This window comes from Terrapene carolina, unplaced genomic scaffold, assembly GCF_002925995.2.
Source record: "Terrapene carolina triunguis isolate 2854851 unplaced genomic scaffold, T_m_triunguis-2.0 Scaffold228, whole genome shotgun sequence".
Taxonomy (NCBI): Eukaryota; Metazoa; Chordata; order Testudines; family Emydidae; genus Terrapene; species Terrapene triunguis.
The window spans coordinates 114,961-135,087 of record NW_020664579.1 but is presented as its reverse complement, the minus strand read 5'-3'; the positions used below and the strand labels follow the sequence as shown (position 1 = coordinate 135,087).

At 53.4% G+C, this 20,127-nt stretch overlaps 1 protein-coding gene across 2 annotated transcripts in view; it reads left to right on the top strand.

The window, feature by feature from the left end:
- PTK2B (protein tyrosine kinase 2 beta) overlaps positions 1-20,127 on the top strand; it is a 116,728-nt gene that overhangs the window by 44,943 nt on the left and 51,658 nt on the right. For both annotated transcript variants that reach the window (XM_026656342.1, XM_026656341.1), the window contains exon 2: positions 19,788-20,035. In XM_026656342.1, the coding sequence (XP_026512127.1) occupies positions 19,829-20,035 (207 nt within the window). In that variant the 5' untranslated portion in view covers positions 19,788-19,828. The remainder of the gene's footprint in view (positions 1-19,787; positions 20,036-20,127) is intronic.

Sequence of the window (20,127 nt, the reverse complement as noted above, 5' to 3'; positions counted from 1 at the left end):
GAGTGGCTTTATATAGACAACTTCCTGCCACCGAGTGGCTTTATATAGACCACTTCCTGCCACCGTGCTCCTTTTATCTCTTCCCAGTAACCAGGCCTTGCTTTGTGCGATCACACAGCTTTTCTAGTCCAGGTGAGCTATACCTGATTCTTGGGAGAGCAGAGAACTCCAACGCACCATAACGTAGCCAGCTGCCATCTGCGCGCTGCTGTAAGTTAGTGGAAACAATTGTTCAACTGATGGCCTGAAACGTGAGGTCTGATCGGCCTGATTGGCTTGACTGAAGGTAACAGCCTGATTTTCAGAGATGCTGAGCGCCCACAACTCCCGTTCCCTTCCACTGAGTTGTGGGTGCTCAGCACTGCTGGTAATCAGGCGCAAGGTGTCCAAAGGGACTGACCTTAGCTGCCCATTGGCTACTTTTAGCATGACCTTACATTGCAGGATTTAACGAATCCATGGTCATTAACAACACAGACCAGAGTCTCCCTCTAAACTGTACGCATTCAGCATCTGACATTCCATCCAGCACAGAACAGCTGTGACACTCGGGGTGTGTCTACACTACAATCCAAAGGGTGATTACATCTCCGGTAGACATACCTGCACTAGGACTGCTAAAAATTGCTGTGTGGATGTCATCGTTTCAGGCAACTGCATCTGTATTCCCCCTTGTGGTCCCTCCGGGGCCCCGCTCTAGACTCTGAGCTGTCACCTCTCTTGGGCAGAACTCGCATCTCATTCCCTCCTGACCGGGGGTTTTCAAGGCTACACAGTTCCCTGGCTACATCGTGGTATCCCCAGCAAGCCAGACTGCCAAAAAGGCCAGTGTCTGCACTTTGCTGTCTCTCCAGGAGCTATGCCCAGTGTATGCGTTACCACCCAACTCTTTCTAAGCAAGCACATTTATTCTTCTGCTAAAAGCATAACAGAGCAAACATATTAAACAATAACAGAATCTACTCACATGCTAAAAAGCTTGCCAGACGTCACCCCACCTCCAGCTTCAGGCTGTAGCAGATGTCAGTCCTTCAAAACCCCCAGCTGGGTTGTCCCCATGGTTACAAGTTCATAACTGTCTCAGAGTCAGAACCGGAATGCCAGCTGAGCAGAACAGCCATTTCTTTATCCAGCTTGGGCCTTTGATCTCGGCCTTTGGTAACAGGTTATCAGCAGACAAAAGACCCTCTCCGGACATCGCTTCAAAAGGCTGGGTTTTGGCATAACTGGAGTTGGATAAACTGAGTCATGCAGTCCTTGGAATTCCCAGGTCTCACTTTGTCACATCTCCCCCTGAGAGGTGACCTACAACCCCGGCCCACAATAATACATAAACCATTCATTGAATACACTGGATCCCAAAGGTACTGTCTCCAAGGATGTGGCAGACCATTCCCATCTCTGTCACAGTACCTGCAGCACCTCTGGCTTCAGCAGCGTGAGCAGGTACCCAGGGTCTCTGGCCCGTTTGTACAGCCTGCCCTGCCACATCTGCCCTGCTAGCTCAGGTATGGCTGGCCAAGCTGCAGTCACTCCTTGGACTCCAGCGAAGGCATGCCCACACGCACAGCATACTCCCTGAAGTGAGACAAAGCTAATCCTGGAGCATCTAGGGTTCACCTCCAAGCGGCCATTCTAGCAAAGCCACGACCACCCACGACGTCACACTGCCGTGCAGCACCGCCATGCGAGACTTTGTAGAGAGAGCAGGGCTAGTCCTTGAGCTCTTCTGTACTAAACCAGGTGCCCCTAGTGCGTGAGCTGAAGGAGGAGATCTACCGGCAGCAGTAGTATTGTACTTCTGGGGGCTGCGGCCACTAGGTGGCGACACGACTGCACCTACCCTGCCTAAACGGCGCTGTCATTTTCTCCCCAGTAGTGTGCATGGTGCACAGACACTGCAGGCCTGCAGCTAACCAGGTGTTGACAACATGAGACTCATCAGAGGCCAGGAAAGCGGCTGCTGCTGACCAGAGAGCCGTGGTCAATTCGGAGCCCTGCAGCTGGAGACAGAGCACAGCGTCACCAGAGACCGCACTATGGTCTCGACGTACATCTCTCATTGGTGCGGCTGGGAGCTGGGCAGGGCCGTTAGCGAGTTTGCTACCATCTTTGGCATAGTTAGTGTTGCGTGCCACACACCTGGGGATAGGGATCCTTCCCGTGTGCTAATTGTGTCCTCTTCAGGACTGGAACGAGGTCAGAAACAAAACAAACCATTGTTTTGTTCAAAGTTTTGCACAGAATTTTTCAGTTTTTCTTCCAGATGAAAATGTTTTGGTTTTTTGGGGGGTTTATCACCCATTTCTCTGCCTCCCCTCTGCCCACCCTCTTTTTTACAAACGGAAAATGAGGCGAAGGGAGAGAAAGGGGGGGAACAACCCCCTCAAACACAGAACACTGAAGCCCGACCATTTGTGTTTCAACTCACATTGAAAGGAAACATTTTGTTCTGACCAAAAAAAAAAAAAAAAATGACAAATTTCCAGTGAGATGCGAAATTTTTTGTATAATTGGGAAAATAATTTTTGACCAAAAATCCCCCTTTCCCTCTCTCACACAATGTCGACTGGAGCTAGTCCCTTGTTTGTTCCCTGGTATCCATCCTTCTGAGATCATAGTCTGAACAGTTAGCATAGAACTTACTGATGGAAAAGACCCATCCAGTCCGTTCCCTCTCACCCTTCCTGCATGGCAGAGCTGGATAATTCCCTAGTATATAGTCTTCCAGGTTTTGTCCACTCTAGCTTTAAATGTCCTAAGCAATCAGATTCCACCGCTCCCTACATTCTCCTTGGCTCATAACGTCCATGCTGCTGTTTTCAGCACCTTAGCTTGATTTTTGGTCCATGGATTCCCAAAAGGTCACAGAATATGAGGGTTGGAAGGGACCTTAGGCGGTCATCTAGTCCAACCCCCTGCTCAAAGCAGGACCAATCCCCAGACAGATTTTTGCCCCAGCTCCCTAAATGGCCCCCTCAAGGATTGAACTCACAACCCTGGGTTTAGCAGGACAATGCTCAAACCACTGAGCTATCCCTCCATGGACCAAATCTGTTGTGTTGGAATCAAATGTTAAAAGACACAATCCACTGAGGGCCTTCTCTTCCACTGCAGGCCATGGGAGTGTGGGGTGTGCAAAGAAAGAACCACAGGGTGCTAAAGAGGACGTTTACATGGGGAAAGGGTCACTACAATTTCAATCTCACATGGATTTTTGCCAGTCAGGATCAGGCCCTATTGGACTAACTGCTGTGCAAAGCCAGAGTCCAAGGACCGTCCCTATCCCACTACCCGCTCCTCCATATGAAAATGAAAGAGCTCTGGTTGGTTAATGCCACCTCCTGCTGCAGTCTGGAATAAAGGTCCCATGCATGGAGCTGGCTACTTTCTGGCCACTGCTGTGTCAGCCAAAGCGGCCTTCCTTGAAGCGAGGCATATACATAGAACAGGAGAAGGAGAACCTAGGAATTGCCATAGACCAAGGTCCATGCTCTCCAGTATCCTGTCTCCAGCTGCCGCCCATACCATTGCTTCAGAGAGAGATGGGGGGGCTCTACCAGTGTCCTCGGTCCATCCACCGCGGCCTGCAATCGCAAGGAATTGATCCTCGTATGGGAACGAGCCATTTGATCCTGATGGATGATCCTCACTCCATGCTCCGGGGAAAGACAATCCACCATCACTCCAAGAACCCCACCAGTCTGCCCGGAGGAAGAGTTTTTCCTATCCCCAAATTAATGAGGTGCAAGAATCCGCCGGGTTGAGCACCTGTTCCCATGTGTGAGCCAAGGCACATGTGATAGCCAAGTAACCATCCTTCCTCCATCCACCCAGTCTGTCTACCTCGCGTCCATCACCGTGGCATCTGTCCTCTACTACCCATTAGTCGTCTTGAGTTCTCAGTGCTAAATTGCACCAGGTTCATAAGCCTCAAACCCGCCATTGAAACAACCCTCAGCTGAACTATAGAAAAGTCCCCGTTTGGTCTACTGGTTTATTCCCCATACATCCTGGGGCTTAACACCTCTCTGTCTGCACCAGTTACTGATCTGTGATTAGTCTTCCTGTGCACTAATTCGGTCTCTTCACGCTTGTTAGTTGCATTAGCTGAGCGTGGGAGGTGCCCGTGCATCTACCAGCATCCGGCTGGGGAACTGTCAGTGCCTGCCGAATGTGATTTAGAGGCGGCAGAGTGCATGAGGGCTAGAGTTGAGATCTGAGAGGGGCTCATTCACTTCTCTGTAGGGTGACCAGACAGCAAATGTGAAAAATCGGGACGGGGGTGGGGGGTAATAGGAGCCTATATAAGAAAAAGATCCAAAAATCGGGACAGTCCCTATAAAATCGGGACATCTGGTCACCCTACTTCTCTGTTGCATTGCTCGTTCCTCAAGAGAGAAATGAGAGGAGACACAGAGGAGGTCTCCTTCTCCCAGTCTTCTCCTGCTTGCCTCGCCTGGGCTTTATTTCCCCATACACACCCTCTTTGTGTTTTTCCCTTGCATCTGGCCTGTTCCCCTGGAGTAGTTATAGCCCTTTGCTCTAGTCTTTGCTGGCCCATGTCAGCAGGGCAGTCTCATGATCATGCCCTGCTGTGGACTTCCCAGACCATGGGTTGCAGCAGTCTCATCTTGGCCGAAGCCTTTCTCTTCTCTCACTAGATGTAGTGCTGGAAGGAGCAGAGGGGTTGTTCATAGAGCAGATAAAGAGCAAGCTGTAGCGTTGCAAGCTTCCCTCCCATCACCCTACCAATATGCTTCAACCACGGCATGGGGGGACCACGTCAGCGGTTGGTAGCTCATCCTCTAAGCCCACTCAGTCCCTGCATTCTGCATTGAGACCACCACCGAGGGGAGTAATTAGAGCCAATTGCTAGAGTGGTGTTTGTGCCGTGGACATCCATTTCACTAAGAACTGGATTAATCTAAGAATCAAATAAAAGTATAACTGGGTTCAGAAAAGAACTAGCTAAGTTCAAGGAGGATAGGTCCATCAATGGCTATTAGCCAAGACGGTCAGGGATACAACCTCATGCTTTGGGTCAGAGGTGGATTACCGTTTTGTGGAGCCCGGGGACAGGGCAAGTAGGGGCCTCTCCCCTCCCCTTCTGCCTGCAGTCCCCCCTGCCACCACCCCCTGGTGCTCCTGCTGGGGAAATGGGGTCAGGGCATGGGGGCTTGCCCCACCCTGGTTTCTCCCTGGCACTCCTGCTGGGGAGCGGGTTGGTGTGTGGGGGCTTGCCCCACTCCACCCAGCGCTCCTGCTGGGGAGCGGGGTCTGGGCGTGGGGCTTCCCCTGCTCTCTGGCGAGGGTTGCCAGGGGCCCGGTTTTCGACCTGGAAAGTCCAGTTGAAAAGGGGATCTGGTCAGATGTCCTGAGTGGACACCAAAAGTCCAGTTACAGCGGGCGGGGCGTGGGGGAGGCGCTGGGTCATCAACATGCACCAGCTACTGTTCAGCCAGGGCCGCCTCCTACCCAGGGCCGGCTCCAGGGTTTTTGCTGCCCCAAGCGGCGGTGGGGGGGGGGGCGGGGGGGCCACGATCGGCGGCAGCTTCACCGTGCCGCTTCATTCTTCGGCAGCAATTTGGCGGCAGGTTCTTCCCACTGCCGAATTCCCTGAACGTGCCGCCCCTCTTCGTTGGCTGCCCCAGGCACCTGCATGCTGCGCTGGTGCCTGGAGCCGGCCCTGCTCCGACCTGCATCTCATAGCCAGGCAGGCAGGCTCCCGCATCAAGCTGCAGCTCCGGACCAGAGAGCGCGGCTGGTCGGGGGGGAGGGAGGTGGAGAGGATCCGGCTGAGGAAGGGGGTGGGGGGAGAGGAGTAAGCGGGGGATGGGGCCTGGAGGAAGAGGCAGAGCAGGGGCGGGGCTTTGGGGGAAGAGGCGGGGCAGGGTGGGGCTTTGGGGGAAGAGGCGGGGCAGGGGCGGGGCCTCGGGGGAAGAGGCGGGGCGGGGGCGGGGCCTCGGGGGAAGAGGCAGGGTGGGGCAGGGCGGTCCGGTTGTCAGCATTTAGAAAGTTGGCAACCCTATGAAGAGCCCATTATGAACGATTTGCTCCCCATGTAGGTACTTCTACACTGTGATCAAGTCACCCCTTAGCCTTCTGTCAAGGTAAAGATATGGAGCTCCTGGAGTCTATCACTATAAGCCATATTTTCAAATCCTTTAATCATTCTCTGGGCTCTTCTGTGATCACCTTGATAGTACAATTCGTGCTGTGGGGGAGACGTTTCAAAGGCACAGATGGCAGGTAGGCACCTAATGCATAGACAGTCAATGGGATTCGGACACCTAAATGCAAAAAAAGTGAGTCTCAGAGGGGGATTTGAAGAAGGGAGGGGGGCTAGTGGGTTAGTGGAGCAGAGCTGGGAGGGCGAACCGGGCATTGGGGAGACATGGAAAAGGACCTGAAGATTTGTGGGAGAAATGGGACAAAGGGCCAAGCTGGCATCATGGACAAGCAGAGGGATGACACATATGGGACTGCGCCGGAGCTAGAGGCACGTAGTGATGGGTACGAACCAAACTTCGGATCTAGATTAGAACTTGGTGCCTACGTCTGAAAAGTTCTTTTGGTGCCGTAGCCTGTGCCAGGCAGCTGGGGAGAGACGACGCAGGGAACCGGGGGAAGGGACGGAAAGCCGCTGTGCATGAACCTGGAGCGCCGGGGAGGCAATACTGCTGGAGAGATCCAATTCCAGGAATTAAATAGCATTCCCAAATCCTTGGCACTGGGAGAGGGAGCCAGCTGAGATAAAGACGTAGGAGGAGACGCAGGTGGACAAAAGCCAGGGCCTGGGGTGAGCAGATTTGTTTAAAACCAGGCATTATGTGACATAATGGACCCCTGACTCACACTGCACCTAATGAGTCAATGAGGGCTCTGGCACAGGCACTCAGGCATTGACTCTGCTGGTGTATGTCGTCAGCAGATGGGAGGGCAGCCCAATTAGGGGCAGTGGGGGGTGGGGTTTGCATTATTCCACCTTGAAAGCTAAAAAGAGCCCGCACTGGCGCAGAAAGAAAAATAGAAACAGCCCTCAGAGCAGGCAGGCTGCTGGGGGACACATCCTTCTGCTGCACTGAATGGAGCGGGTGTCAACTGTTCCGATTGCCTGCTGACTGCCCTTACCCACGGACAGGGCTCGGAAAATAGCTCATTCACCAAAGTTAGCAAAACTTTTAGCCCCTCCCTTCTTCCCCCACTGGCCTGCTGCTGTGACCACAATGCTTTCTGAGTGCCTGGGGCACATGAGGCGGCCTGAAGGCACCGCTTTCAAAGATGGTCAAGGATTATCGTTTCCCCAGTGGGGAAACTGAGGCACAAAGCCAGGGCGGGGTTTGTTTCAGGCCACCTAGTGATTCAGTGCCAGGACTGGTACCATAAACACAAGACCCTAGTAAAGCAGGAAGAATCGACTCATACTTCAGACCAGAAGAAGCTCAGTCAGTCAGAGAGGACCGGTGAACAGTGGGCTAGAGAGGCTTTTATTTCTAGGCTGCTGGTTCAAATACAGCCAAGGCGACTTGAGAATGATTGAAGGCATGGGAAAAATCTCGTAGAAAGGGAGATAGAGGAGGTGTGCCGGGAACTTCTGTGTGCCCTGTCTCAGAATGCAAGAGCAAAGGTGCATTCAATGAAACAGAAGGGTGGCAAATTCAAAAGTGAGAAAAGGAAATACTTTTTCATACAGTGTGCAGTCAGCCTGTGGAACTCATTGCCACAAGATATAACTGAAGCCTAGTAGGATTCAAAGAGGGGTCGGACATTTCCATGGATAACAAGGTGATCCAGAGTTAGAATAAAGATGATAAAAAAAAAAAAAACCCTATCCAAGGGTTGGGAAGGGAATCTGACCCTTCCTGCAACAGGCCCTAACTATTAGGAGTAAAGAAGAATCTACCCCTGTGGGCAGGTTATCTCATAGCTGCCCACGGTAGGGCTTCTCCTACCTTCCTCTGAAGCAGCCGGTGCTGACCACTGCCGGAGACAGGATACCGGGCTAGATGAGCTGTGATCCAGTCTGCCCATGGCTATGTTCTTAAGATCAATGGTGATCCAAACTTGCTAGCAAAGTGGCTGCTTGGTGGCTTAGTGAAATGAGTTTGATGGGTCTCAGTCCAGTTCCAGGTAGAGTGGCATCCGCATCCTCAGTGTAACAGTTAATTGGGAGTGTCTGTGGAGAGGCCAATCAGTGATGAGGCTCTGGATGTTGAACTCCACCCCTTAAAAGTGACCCCTCTGTGTCAGAGTTGGGAGCTGCCAGGGAGCAGATACAAAGGTGGTTGTGGATGATCATTGGCAGGACTGATGATCCGTGGCGTGGATGGGGATTTCGGTGTCGCGGGCTGCTAATCTGGCCGACGTTGCCAGGTTTAAATTGCCTTTGTCCGTGTGGATTGTGGAGGGAGCTGCTCATCGTTGTGGTTGTGTGTGCGTATAATAAAAATATTTGAATCCTATTTTGTCAGACCTGTTAGCAGAAATGAAAGGAGAACTGTATTCATGATGCATGCACGCTCCCCGGCGTCTCGCCTCTGCCGGGCCTTCTGCATCCTTATAATTAGCAAAGACCACCCCTGCCAGTGCGTCACCGCGTCCGTTATGACAGCCTATTTTTTTCCCATCTGCAGATTGTTTTTATTTATCATGAGTTATTAAAATCTATCCAGCTATTAAATAGCGGGGAAAATGTACAGGGAATTAGCTGAGCTGTTTCCCCATGGTAGGTTCACTGATTATTGCAATGGATGTGTTTTCAAATCCTCGTCCTGGCCTGCAGTCAAATGAGTGATTTTTCTGTCTTTGTGGCAGTTAGGGGTTAATAGGGCTGCTTTGAACCAGGCATGGTGCAGGCAAGTAAAAATAATAAATCCAGCTCTTCGGTAGCACTTTCAATCAGTGGATTTTAAAGGGCTTTACAAAGGCCGTCAGCGTCATGATCCCCGTGTTACAGATGGGGAAACGGAGGCACAGAGTGGCGCAGTGACTTGCCCGAGGTCACCCAGCAGGCAGAGCGGGAAATAAAACCCACGCATCTGAGTCTGAGACCAGTGCTCCATCCACTAGGCTACACTGCCTCTCAGCTGTGTATGTTTGTCTCCCTTGCGGCGCACGTACACGGCTCTGCTGATGCCGCTCAAGGCTGACTTGAATCACCATCCATCCAGGGGACCCCACACTCGGCTCTGCCAATGCGTCTCAATCCTAACCACCAGCTCCTCTCCCTCAGCCCTGGGCCCCCCATGCAGCTCTTCTAGTGTGCCCCAGTCTTGGTCCGCAGTCCCACACACTTCCCCTTCTATTCCGGGCTAGTTGGTGTTATGTGGAACTAGGCAGAGCCGCCGAGGGAACACTCCCTGGAAAACAGCCTTGCCTTGGTGAGGGGAGAGAGGCTCGGATGGCCTGACAGATCTAAATCCATCTCACGCTCTTCCAGACCACCTGGCTCCCCCACTCCTGCTCATGAGGTTCAGAAATGCCACTGGAACTCAGTCTCCCTGAGTGTGGCAATCCGTCTCCCTTGGTGGGGGCACTACACCAGCCGCTGTGCAAGAACCCTGCACAGCTCAGACACAACGAGGCATGCTCCTCAGCCTGCCAGTCTTCCGAGGGCTGGGCTGGGAAAAACCGGGAAGGCCTCTCCCCCAGCAGTTTGATCCCGCCAGCTGCTGAACGCTTCCAAGCTCCCGGGAGTTGAGGGTGCTCAGCACGTTGCAGGATTGGGGCCTTTTCTCCCCAAGCCTGTCCCTGTAAAGTGATTCTCGGGATTGTCACACAGACCTCTGCCACTTGAGCTCAAGACGAACCCACCAGCAGTAGTAGGCTTTTATCCTCTAGTGGACCAGCCACTAGACAGGGACACAAAACACACTGCCACCACGTTACGCTTTATACTGATCCCGTCTTCAGCTCTAGCTATGTGAGATGGGGACTGACGCTTTTGCCTTTCCCACGTTCCCCCACAAATGATGGCTCAATCCGCCAAGTCTGAGTAGATTTCCTGCCATTGCTTGAATTTATGCAAGCCAACCACAGGTGCAATTCCCTTTTGAGCTCCCTTATCCTGACCAGGGACAGCAGCCTTGAGGCTCAAGTTAGATTTCAGTGGCCGGGTTCTCTGTTTCACTAATTGTGGTCTGAAATTCCACACTGATTATGGCTCTTTTGCTAATTTCTTTTTAATTAACCCGTGTTGCTGTGGTTGTTCCAATGTTTAGATCTCATGAAAACGTGAGGCCATGACGCTATCTCAGCAGAGATCCAGCCTCAGATTTACAATGTAGAAAAGCAAGAGGGGAAAAAAGAGACTAAATAGAAGGGTTTCTGTGTCATTTCCCAGACACAATTGTTTGCAAACAATGAAACATTCTTCTGGAATGTTTGCAGCCCAAACATGGGTGGCTGATCACCTGAGCCTGTGAATAACTATGAACTCAAGTTATTTGCAGTGTTGTTATAACCCTGTTGGTCCTGGGATATTAGAGAGAGGAGGTGGGTGAGGTAATATCTTAACTTCTGGAAGAAGTTGGTCCAATAAAAGATATTATCTCCCCCACTGTGTGTCCCTATGAACCCAAGTGATTCTCACTTCATTGATTGCCATTGTCCAAGCTGATGGACAAGCAAACAGAGTGTTAAAGAGTCAACAGCAAATTAGATGATTAAAAGAGAGAGAATTTTAACCATCCATGGTTATTGTTATTGGTAACACTGGCAAGAAAATAGGTTTAACAATACGCTGTAATGAAAAGTAAGTGTGTGGATGTATGTGTGTGTTACTATTGCTGGATGAGGTAAGAACTGCACAACTGTGTCTCCTATGCCCTGTACTGCCAATTGATAATGGAGATTCTCTTTTAGCTTGAGCAGGAGGCTCTGAGTTCTATCCCTTCTGCTGGCATTGGATTCCAAGTGGTAGCAGAATACAGCATGGAGACAAATCCCTATTTATATGTTGGCATTGTCTCTTTAAGTGCAGAAAATTAAAACAGAACAAAACCCAACCTCCAAAACAAAAAAGCCGGTCCAATGCTAAACAGTATAAACACACCTTGCATCTCAGCCTGAAGGCCACCAGATGGGCTGTGTCAGGCGGTCGAGGGGAGAGGAATCCAAAAAGGAGCTGTCAGTTAGTGTGGGTGAGTCTAGCTCTTGTGTTAGGAGACATTTACGTTGGTATGGGAGCATGGCGAGAGCATCTTCGTTAGTGGATGGTCCCCACTGGGAGGTGGCTGCGCAGGTACCGGAGGAACGGGGGCGGGCAGGATACAGAGGTTTAGGAAGTAATTCCAGGGGGCACACATAGGTCAATGGTTGATGCTCTTTTACTAACAGAGTCCCGGCTGCATTGGCTTTCTTAGGTTGCTGTACTAGGGGGGGTGTTGCCACAGGGGTCCGTGCTGGCTTGTGAGGACTGGGCTATGCTGGTTTGTGACAGTTCAGTGGGACTGGGATTAGGCTATCCCTGAATGTCAGTGTATACCAGAGGCCTCGGGGCAGCCTTGCAAGTGGCTCCTTGCCTCAGTTTCCCTTTTGCGCCCCCCCCCAGTAACTCCATGGAAGCTTCTCCCCGAGTCCATTCTCATGGTTTATTAACAATACCTAGTCCCAAAGTCCCAAAGCGTAGCCCCTATCTCCCCGGCGCCCTTAAAAATCATGTCATCGTTTGGCCGTTGACATAACGCGTGCAGCATTCGGGCACCCTCCACCACCTCCGGCCTCTCTGTCAGTCCTCCACCGTCCCTCTGCCCGGACAGCCATCCCGCCCTGCCTTCTGGGATGGGAGTCCCACAGCCTCTTTGCTGGGAGCGTCCTAGCCAGGGGAGCACCCCTCACTCCACCGGGCCCTTTCGCAGTCCTGGGCCCAGCTGTGACAAGGAGACATCAGTGGTGGCTGTTTCCCTTCTTTCAGCCCTCCATGACCCTTGGCTCCGGCTTAGAACCAGCAGGCAGCTGCTCCCTGGCCTTCAGCCTTCTCCAGCTGACCGGGCACTGGACCTGTTTGCCCTTCTCACCCACCTGGGCAGGGCTGAGGCCCATGGGAGGCTGGCGGTGTCAGGGAAACTCGCCCTCGGGCTGTGCCCATCCTGGGACAAGCAGGGGCCATCCCCCGGCACGCAGCTGAGTCATTGTGGGGGATTTCAAAGGAGCCTTTTTGAAAAGAGGAACGTGCTGAAGGCGGAACGGAGACTGACTCTCCCCCCTGCCCCCCCCCCATCGCCAGCTCTGCGCCCTGAAAAGCAGGCAGCAGAAGGAAGCATTTCAAGGAACAGATGGAGACATTTCACTGGCACGAAACGGAGAAGCGGGAGGATGGCTCCAGCCCACTGCGGCTCTTGAGAAGCGGCTGTACTTGTTAGGAACGGGCCCGGAGATGAGCAAATGGCTCCGTCTGCCGGGACGTGCTGTCGCGGGTCGGCCTAGTGCGCGTGGCTGGGTCTCCCCCTTGTTCCCGCCCTCAGCCAACGGGGCTAGCCGCCTGGCTTCTCCCCTCACCTCATGCCTGGCCCGGCTCTCGGGCCCACCCCGCCTCACCCCCTAAACGCTGCTCCCTTGGTCGTGTTCCCTGTGACCAGCACTGCCCCCTCGCCGCCTTCAGCATCTCCCACGTGCCCCCAGCGCCTGGCCCTCCGTCTCCAGCGCACTGACGCCTCTCTCTCCCTCCTCCGCTGACTCACCTGGCGATTCCCTCCATGACTGTCTACTCCCGGCCCCTCTGCAAAGTACATCCCTCCATCAGCCAGCCCTGGCTCATCCCTCACGGGCCTCTTCTCCTCCACCGCTGGCAAACACCCCCCGCCGGCTTCCTCCATTGCAGGTGCCTCTCCTCCTCCTTCAGCTCTGCCCCGGTCCTGGCCAAACAGCGGCTTCCTGCAGGTCTGGGCGATTCCTACACTCCCAATCCCAGCCGATCACTCGCTGCTTTTGATTCCCTCTAACACCTTCCTTTGTCCTGACTCCCTCCTGCTTCTCCACTTACTGTCCCGTCTCCCTTCTCAAGGTCCCCTCTCAACGCCCGGGCCCCCCACTCCTCCGTCACACCCCTCCTCAATATACCCGGCTCAGCCCATGACACCCCATGGGCAGGTGGAACTAGCTGGCACTGGCTCGGAATAGTTATCAGTCTGAGAAAGAAAGAAAGAGAAATTGCCATTGCATCTATGCATGAATGGCCGGAGCCTCAGCTGGTGTAGATCCATTGACAGCGACAGAACTGCACTGATTTACACTGGCGGAGAAACTCTCTCTGATTGTATCCCACTCTTTCAGCCCTTTGGATGTTGTCACCGAGTCCCCGGGCGATGCTCTGGAACTGCTCCCCACAAAGCCAGTCAGGACTTTGGGGAGCCTCCTCTCCCTCGGAGCAGACCGTCTTCAGGGCAAGAAGCTCACACGGCTTCACCTCCTGGGTCTCTCCTGGGAGCATTCAGCATATGCCCCTCCGTGCGCTTCCCACAGCGAGTCCGCCCAGGCGGGGTCCTGGGGAAGCCAAAGGGTTCTGCACCCCCCACTTCGCAGTCAGACGTGACTCTCAGCCAGCCAGTAAAACAGAGGTTTATTAGATGACAGGAACATGGTCTAAAACAGAGCTTGTAGGTCCAGCAAACGGGACCCCTCAGCCGGGTCCATTCTGGGGCCCAGCGAGGCAGACCCCCGTCTGCCCTCACTCCTAGTCCCCAGCTAGCTCCAACTCTGAAACCCCCTCCAGCCCCTCCTTCTCCTGGCTTTGTCTCTTTCCTGGGCCAGGAGGTCACCTGATCTTTGTTCACCTTTAGCTATTTCCTTGCAGGGGGCGAAGGGGCCCCGGCCATTTGTTGCCAGGGAGACAGAGTGTCAGTGATTTATGCACAATTGCCTTTCCCCACCACCTAGAGACTTAAGAAATGCATAGGGGAAACTGAGGCACCCACACAGTATTCAGAGGAAACATTAAGAACAGTCCCACTTCGTCACAGATGTCACTTATCTTCCTCTGGGACAGGGGCCGGGTCCATTCAACATTCAGCGCAATGGGGGGGTCTGATCCCAACATGGGCCGCTGCGTGCTACCGTAACACACATAATAAATACTAATAAATAATAGTAATATCCCCTGCTACAAGCCACGCCCGTGACCTGACCTTTCGGCCAGCCACGCTTTGTATCAGTGCTGTTACCCGCTCATTTGCTGCCGTGTTGCCGATAACAGCTGAGCACTCTGCAAACATCGGCATCACGCTCCGGGCCGTGGATTGCTGCCCGCCCTTAGCTACCCGATGGCAGGGCCTTTCGTCCCTGTATGGCAGGGATCTCAAACTCAAATCACCACGAGGGCCACATGGGGACTAGTACATTGGCCCGAGGGCCGCATCACTGACACCTTTTCATATAAAGGTACAAAAGCCCCGCCCCCCACTCTACCCCTTCGATGAGGCCCCGCCTCTTCCCCTCCCCCATTCCAACCCCTTCCCCAAAATCCCCACCCCAACTTCACCCCCTCCCTGCCCCTATTCCAACCTCTTCCCCAAATCCCCGCCTCTTCTCTGCCTCCTCCCCTGAGCGCGTGGCTCCCTGCTCCTCCGCTGTTTGGCGGCGGGAAGCGCCTGGAGGTAGGCAGAGGAGCGGGGACGCGGCGTGCTGGGGGGGGAGGGGAGCTTGGCGGCCACAGGAAATAACTCAGGGCGTGGGGAGCTTGGCGGGCTGCATGCGGCCTGCGTGTTTCAGACCCCTGCTGTATGGGAAATAGCCGGCAACTAGCCACATGCCAGCAGCCCTGCCTGTGAGGTACAGAGAACACACCTTCTTCACTGCAGCTGGTCTTTCTTGGCCCAGGAGTCCTTCTTCCCATAGTTTCCTCTGTGTGAGGCTCCACTTCGCCTGCAGTGACGGGTCCTTTTCCGAGAGCTCCTTCATGCATCACGCATGCATCCGGGGTGAACAGTGTCAGGGTACAAACAGCAGCAACTGGTTTGGCGTGGCAGGTAGGACAGCGGCTGTGCACTGGAGTGTAATGTTGTTATAAAAACTAGAGATGGAAAAGACCTAGGAGTTCGCCCAGTCCATCTCCCCCAGACAGGGTGGGGGCGCAATGGAGCCATTTCAGTGCCACAGAACATGCTTCGTGAGGTTTCTGTGGACAGAGGCTCACACAGAGGTACATATCCACAGGTTTCGTAGCTTCAGCAATGCGCGAAGTGTGCTAGCCAGAGCACTCAGACACATCAGAACCCAGAAGTCTCACATGCTAAGGCTTCACTTGGAATAGTGCCGTATTCAAGATGGAGAAGATCTGTTTGGTCACCTGTAGCCCCTCCCCTTGGCCCCCTTTGGTAGCTGGAATCCAGCTACTCCCTTGCAGAACATGGACCTTAGCTGGGATCCAGCCATCCCCTTGCAGAACAAAGCAATGCATGCATCTTAGCTGGGATCCAGCCATCCCCTTGCAGAACAATGCAACTAATGCACCTTAGCTGAAATTCAGCCATCCTCTTGCAGAACAATGCAATGCATGCGTCTTAGTGGAAATCCAGCCTCACCCTTTCAAAAGGTGGCTCGATTGTGAGCAATATCAGAATGTTCAGTATTTAAACTCTTGTGATTGGTCAGCTGAGTCACATGGTATTTTTTCTGTCCCTCAGTTGGATAAGGGCACAAATTCTCCTGTGTGCAAAAGAATTTGAGATTTGGTTTGAATGGCTGCTCCTGAGGGTGATGTCAGCGGGGACATCGCCCAACAGTGAATACAAACTGGAGCGGATGGTGGGGCATCATTTGTCAGTAGCATTGGCCCAATTCTGCTTTAATTCCTGCTTCTGCACTGGCCCCCAAATAATCCAGTCTTGGCAGGAATCCCCGTCTGTCACTGAGCCCTCTCTCTGCTGTGCGTCAGGGAAATGGCAATCATCAACCACTTAGAATCATAGAAGATTAGGGTTGGAAGAGACCTCAGGAGGTCATCTAGTCCAACCCCCTGCTCAAAGCAGGACCAATCCCCAACTAAATCATCCCAGCCAGGGCTTTGTCAAGCCGGGCCTTAAAAACCTCTAAGGAAGGAGATTCCACCACCTCCCTAGGTAACCCGTTCCAGTGCTTCACCACCCTCCTAGTGAAATAGTTTTTCCTAATATCCAACCTAGACCTCCCCCACTGCAACTTGAGACCATTTCTCCTTGTTCTGTCATCTGCCACCACTGAGAACAGCCGAGATCCATCCTCTTTGGAACCCCCCTTCAGGTAGTTGAAGGCTGCTGTCAAATCCCCCCTCACTCTTCTCTTCTGCAGACTAAATAACCCCAGTTCCCTCAGCCTCTCCTCATAAGTCCTTATTCTGCTCCAGGGAGTTCTCCCCCTAGGCCGATTGATCCTTCTTCTCCTGCCTCATTATCGGAGGTGATTTACGTTTCAGGCTGAGACATTTGGCTTTAATTCGAACTAGGACAAGCGAGAGCTGGTCACTGGTCATCAGCCTGGGTTGTTTCCCTTGATGCTGGTGAAAGGTCATGGGTTGGCTGTCCCAGCGACTGAGCGTATGCAGTTGTAGGACAAGCGTTCCACACTTCCGTGCGCTTCAGCTTCGCCCTGAATGGACTGCTATAGGGTCTCTTGGTCTCCAGGGCCTCTCTGGGATTGTCAGTGTCTTCTTCCACCCCTCTTTGACAGGGTCACTGGCCTAGTGGCTGGGGGGAAGCAGTAGAGGTGATATGTCTTGAATTTAGTAAGGCTTTTTACACAATCATTCATGACATTCTCATAAGCAAACTAGGGAAATGTGATCTAGGTGAAATTACTATGATGTGGGTGCACAACTGGTTGAAAGACTGTACTCAAAGAGTGGTGATCAATGGTTCACTGTCAAACTGGAAGGGCGTATCTTGTGAGGACTGACAGGGGTCTGTCCTGGGTCTGGTACTATTTAATATTTTCATGAATGATTTGGATAATGCAGTGGAGAGTAGGTTTATAAAATTGGCAGATGACACCTCGCCAGGAGAGGTTGCATACACTTTGGCGGGCAGGATTAGAATTCGACACGACCTTGACAAATTGAAGAATTGATCTGAAGTCACCAAGATGAAATTCAATAAAGACAGGTGCACAGTGCTATACTCACAAAGAAAACATCAAATGCACAACTCCAGACTGAGCAATAACTGGCTAGGAGGTAATATTGCTGCAAAGGGCTGGGGGGCTATGGTGGGTCACAAATTGCATATGATCCAGCACTGTGATGCAGTTGTGAAAAAGGCTAATATCATTCTGGGGCGTATTAACAGGAGTGTCGCATGTAAGACGTGGGAGGTAATTGTCCCGCTCTGGGCAGGCCTCAGCTGGAGCACTGTGTCCAGTCCTGGGTGTGACACTTTAGGAAAGAAGTGGACAAATTGGAGAGAGTCCAGAGAAGAGCAGTAGAAATGATCCAAGGTTTAGAAAACCTGACCTGTGAGGAAAGGTTAAAAAAAAGGACATGTTTTGCCTTGAGAAAAGAGGACTGAGCGGGAGACCTGGTAACAATCTTCAACTGTGTAAAGGGCTGTTATAGCGAGGGGGGTGAACAATTGTTCTCCGTGTCCACTGAAGGCAGGACAAGAAGTAATGGACTTAATCTGCACCAAGGGAGGTTTAGCTTAGACATCAGGAAAACATTTGCTAACTCTCAGGGGAGTGAAGCTCTGGAACAGGCTTCCAAGGGAGGTTGTGGAATCTCCATCACGGGAGGTTTTTAAGAACCTTGGTGGGGAGGGATATCTCAGTGGTTTGAGCACTGGCCTGCTTAAATCCAGGGTTGTGAGTTCAATCCTTGAGGGGACCACCTAGGGATCTGGGGCAAAAATCAGTACTTGGTCCTGCTAGTGAAGGCAGAGGGCTGGACTCGATGACCTTTCAGGGTCCCTTCCAGTTCTATTATATAGGTATATCTCCATATATTAAAAGAACAGGCTGGACAAACTCCTAGTCTGGGTTTACTTGGTCCTGTCTCCACGCAGGGGGCTGCATTAGATAACCTCTCAAAGTCCCTTGCAGCCCTACCTTTCTGTGATTCCACAAAAACACTTTCCCCTGGTGTCGTGGGAAAACTTTTCCTCTTGGGCAGCTGCTGTGCGAGTTAGCGGCTGCCCTCCACCCCAGAGGTGGCTGCATTTCAGTGGTCTAGTTGGTGAATCATTTTGAGATGAAAGAGATTGTTCATCTGTGTGTGCTTCCTGGCTCTGCCATGCCCCGTCATAAGAAATCAAGGCAGCTGTGACTCACAATCGACTTTGGCATTGCAGGGGTTTGTTATAAAGGGAACTGCAAAGATTTTGTTCAGGGGAAAAGTCTCACTGAGGACCAGATGGTAGAACCCATGAACTGGCAAGCAGCTGCTGACACAGATAATGCCCGTCAAGGACACGAGAGTATTTGCGTGTGACACTGCTCACCCATGCCAGTAAAGGGCTCACAACCTAGCCCATAGTGCTGGGTGCATGATGTACAGATCTGCAGACTTAGAAAATTGTACCTGTATGGTGCACACTGGTTTATTATTGTAGGGCTGCTGACGAAGGAACAACAGTGCACGCTGCTTTGTCATGCTAGGGTTGCTTACGAGGGCCGGGCTGTGATCCGTCCGTAGGGTGGATTGCTAGAGCATAGCTGTCCGCACTGCCTTGTTTATTGTAGGGTTGCTGAGGAAGGCTGGGAAATGCACCATTTTGTCCTTCCGCATAAACCCCCAAATCCAAAGCCGTAGCCGGGGGCTTGGGCTGGACTGACTAAAAAGAAGAGGGGAGAAAATCAAGGTTGGGAACTTGGGAGGATCACAGTGGGTCAGACTTTCGGACGTAGTTTCCCAGCGCAGGAAGGATCCGGCCTCCGGCAGGTGGAGAGGGTGGGGGGAGCTGGGTGTGTAGGTCCAAGGTGGAAAGTGATGAGCAGAGAAGAAAGCCCAGGGTGGGGGAGATCTGATCCCGTATGAACAAGAGTGCTGCAGAGCAGCCATCAGGTTACACCGGCCTGGCAGCCCCCGGGACGGGCGAGTGGAGCAGATCACGACTGCGCCTATATCTCTGCCCACCGCTGTAATGCCGTGTGCTGGAGGGTGCAGGCCCAGCTGGCTTGCTCCGCTCCCGTTCAGGACCCTGGCACTCCCAGCCCCATGCTGTGTGTCGGGGCAGGTCGCAGCCCAGGCCCTGGGGGAGCTGGGACCTTTACACCGTACGGGTGAAGCGAGCAGGGCCGGGGAGCCGCAGCGTTTCTGGGCTACGGGCGGCAGCAGCGTCTCAGGGGAGCGGCGCCCTGCCGGCTGAGCGAGCCCACGTCACGCCCGCCTGCCCCGACAGGCCCGTGTGGAGCACACGCCTGCTTCCCAGGCTGGCTTGCCCATGCCGCCGTCCCAGGCTCCCGGCGCGGGGCGGAATTGCAGAGCCTCTCACCAGTGGCTGGAGCGCAGGCCCGGGGGCGGGGGTTCGAATTCCCACCGGTAAACATGGCATGGGAGCAGGATTCCTGCTGGGGGGGGAGCTCCGGGGCTCTCTTGTATGCCGGCTTCCCCTCCCCACCCATGCTGGATGCCCTCTCCCTTCCCTGCCCCTCCACCATCCCATGTGCTTTTTCCCTGCCTCTCCCCCACTGGCCCCAGGCCAGGTTCCACCCCCACCCCCATGCTGAGCTCTCCCTCCCGCCCTCCCCCCAAGTCAATTCATATGCTGTGGGGGGACCTGGCCCCTGGGGTGGTTGCTGAGAGCCCAGCTGAGCTGGAGCCCTGCAGCCTGGGCCAGGGTTGTTCCTCCTTCATTCATCCACCTGTGTCTTTGTCCCTGCAGGAGAGGGATGCTGAGCTCTTAGCAGCGCCGTGCACCTCAGGATGTCGGGAATCCCGGAGACCCTGAACCGGCTGCGGGGGAGCTCGCTCCGGAGCCTGGGTGGGACCCTGGACCCCACCATGGTGTCAGTGCCCATCGACATGGAGAAGGAGGAAGTGAGGATCCTCAAAGTGTGTTTTCACAGCAACAGCTTCAACATGGGGAAGAACTTCAAGCTAGTGAAATGCTCCGTCTTGACGGAGATCCGGGTAAGTGGGGCGGGATGCAGTGTTGCAATGGAGATCCGGGTAAGTGGGGCGGGATGCAGTGTCGTGACGGCGATCCGGGTCAGCGGGGCGGG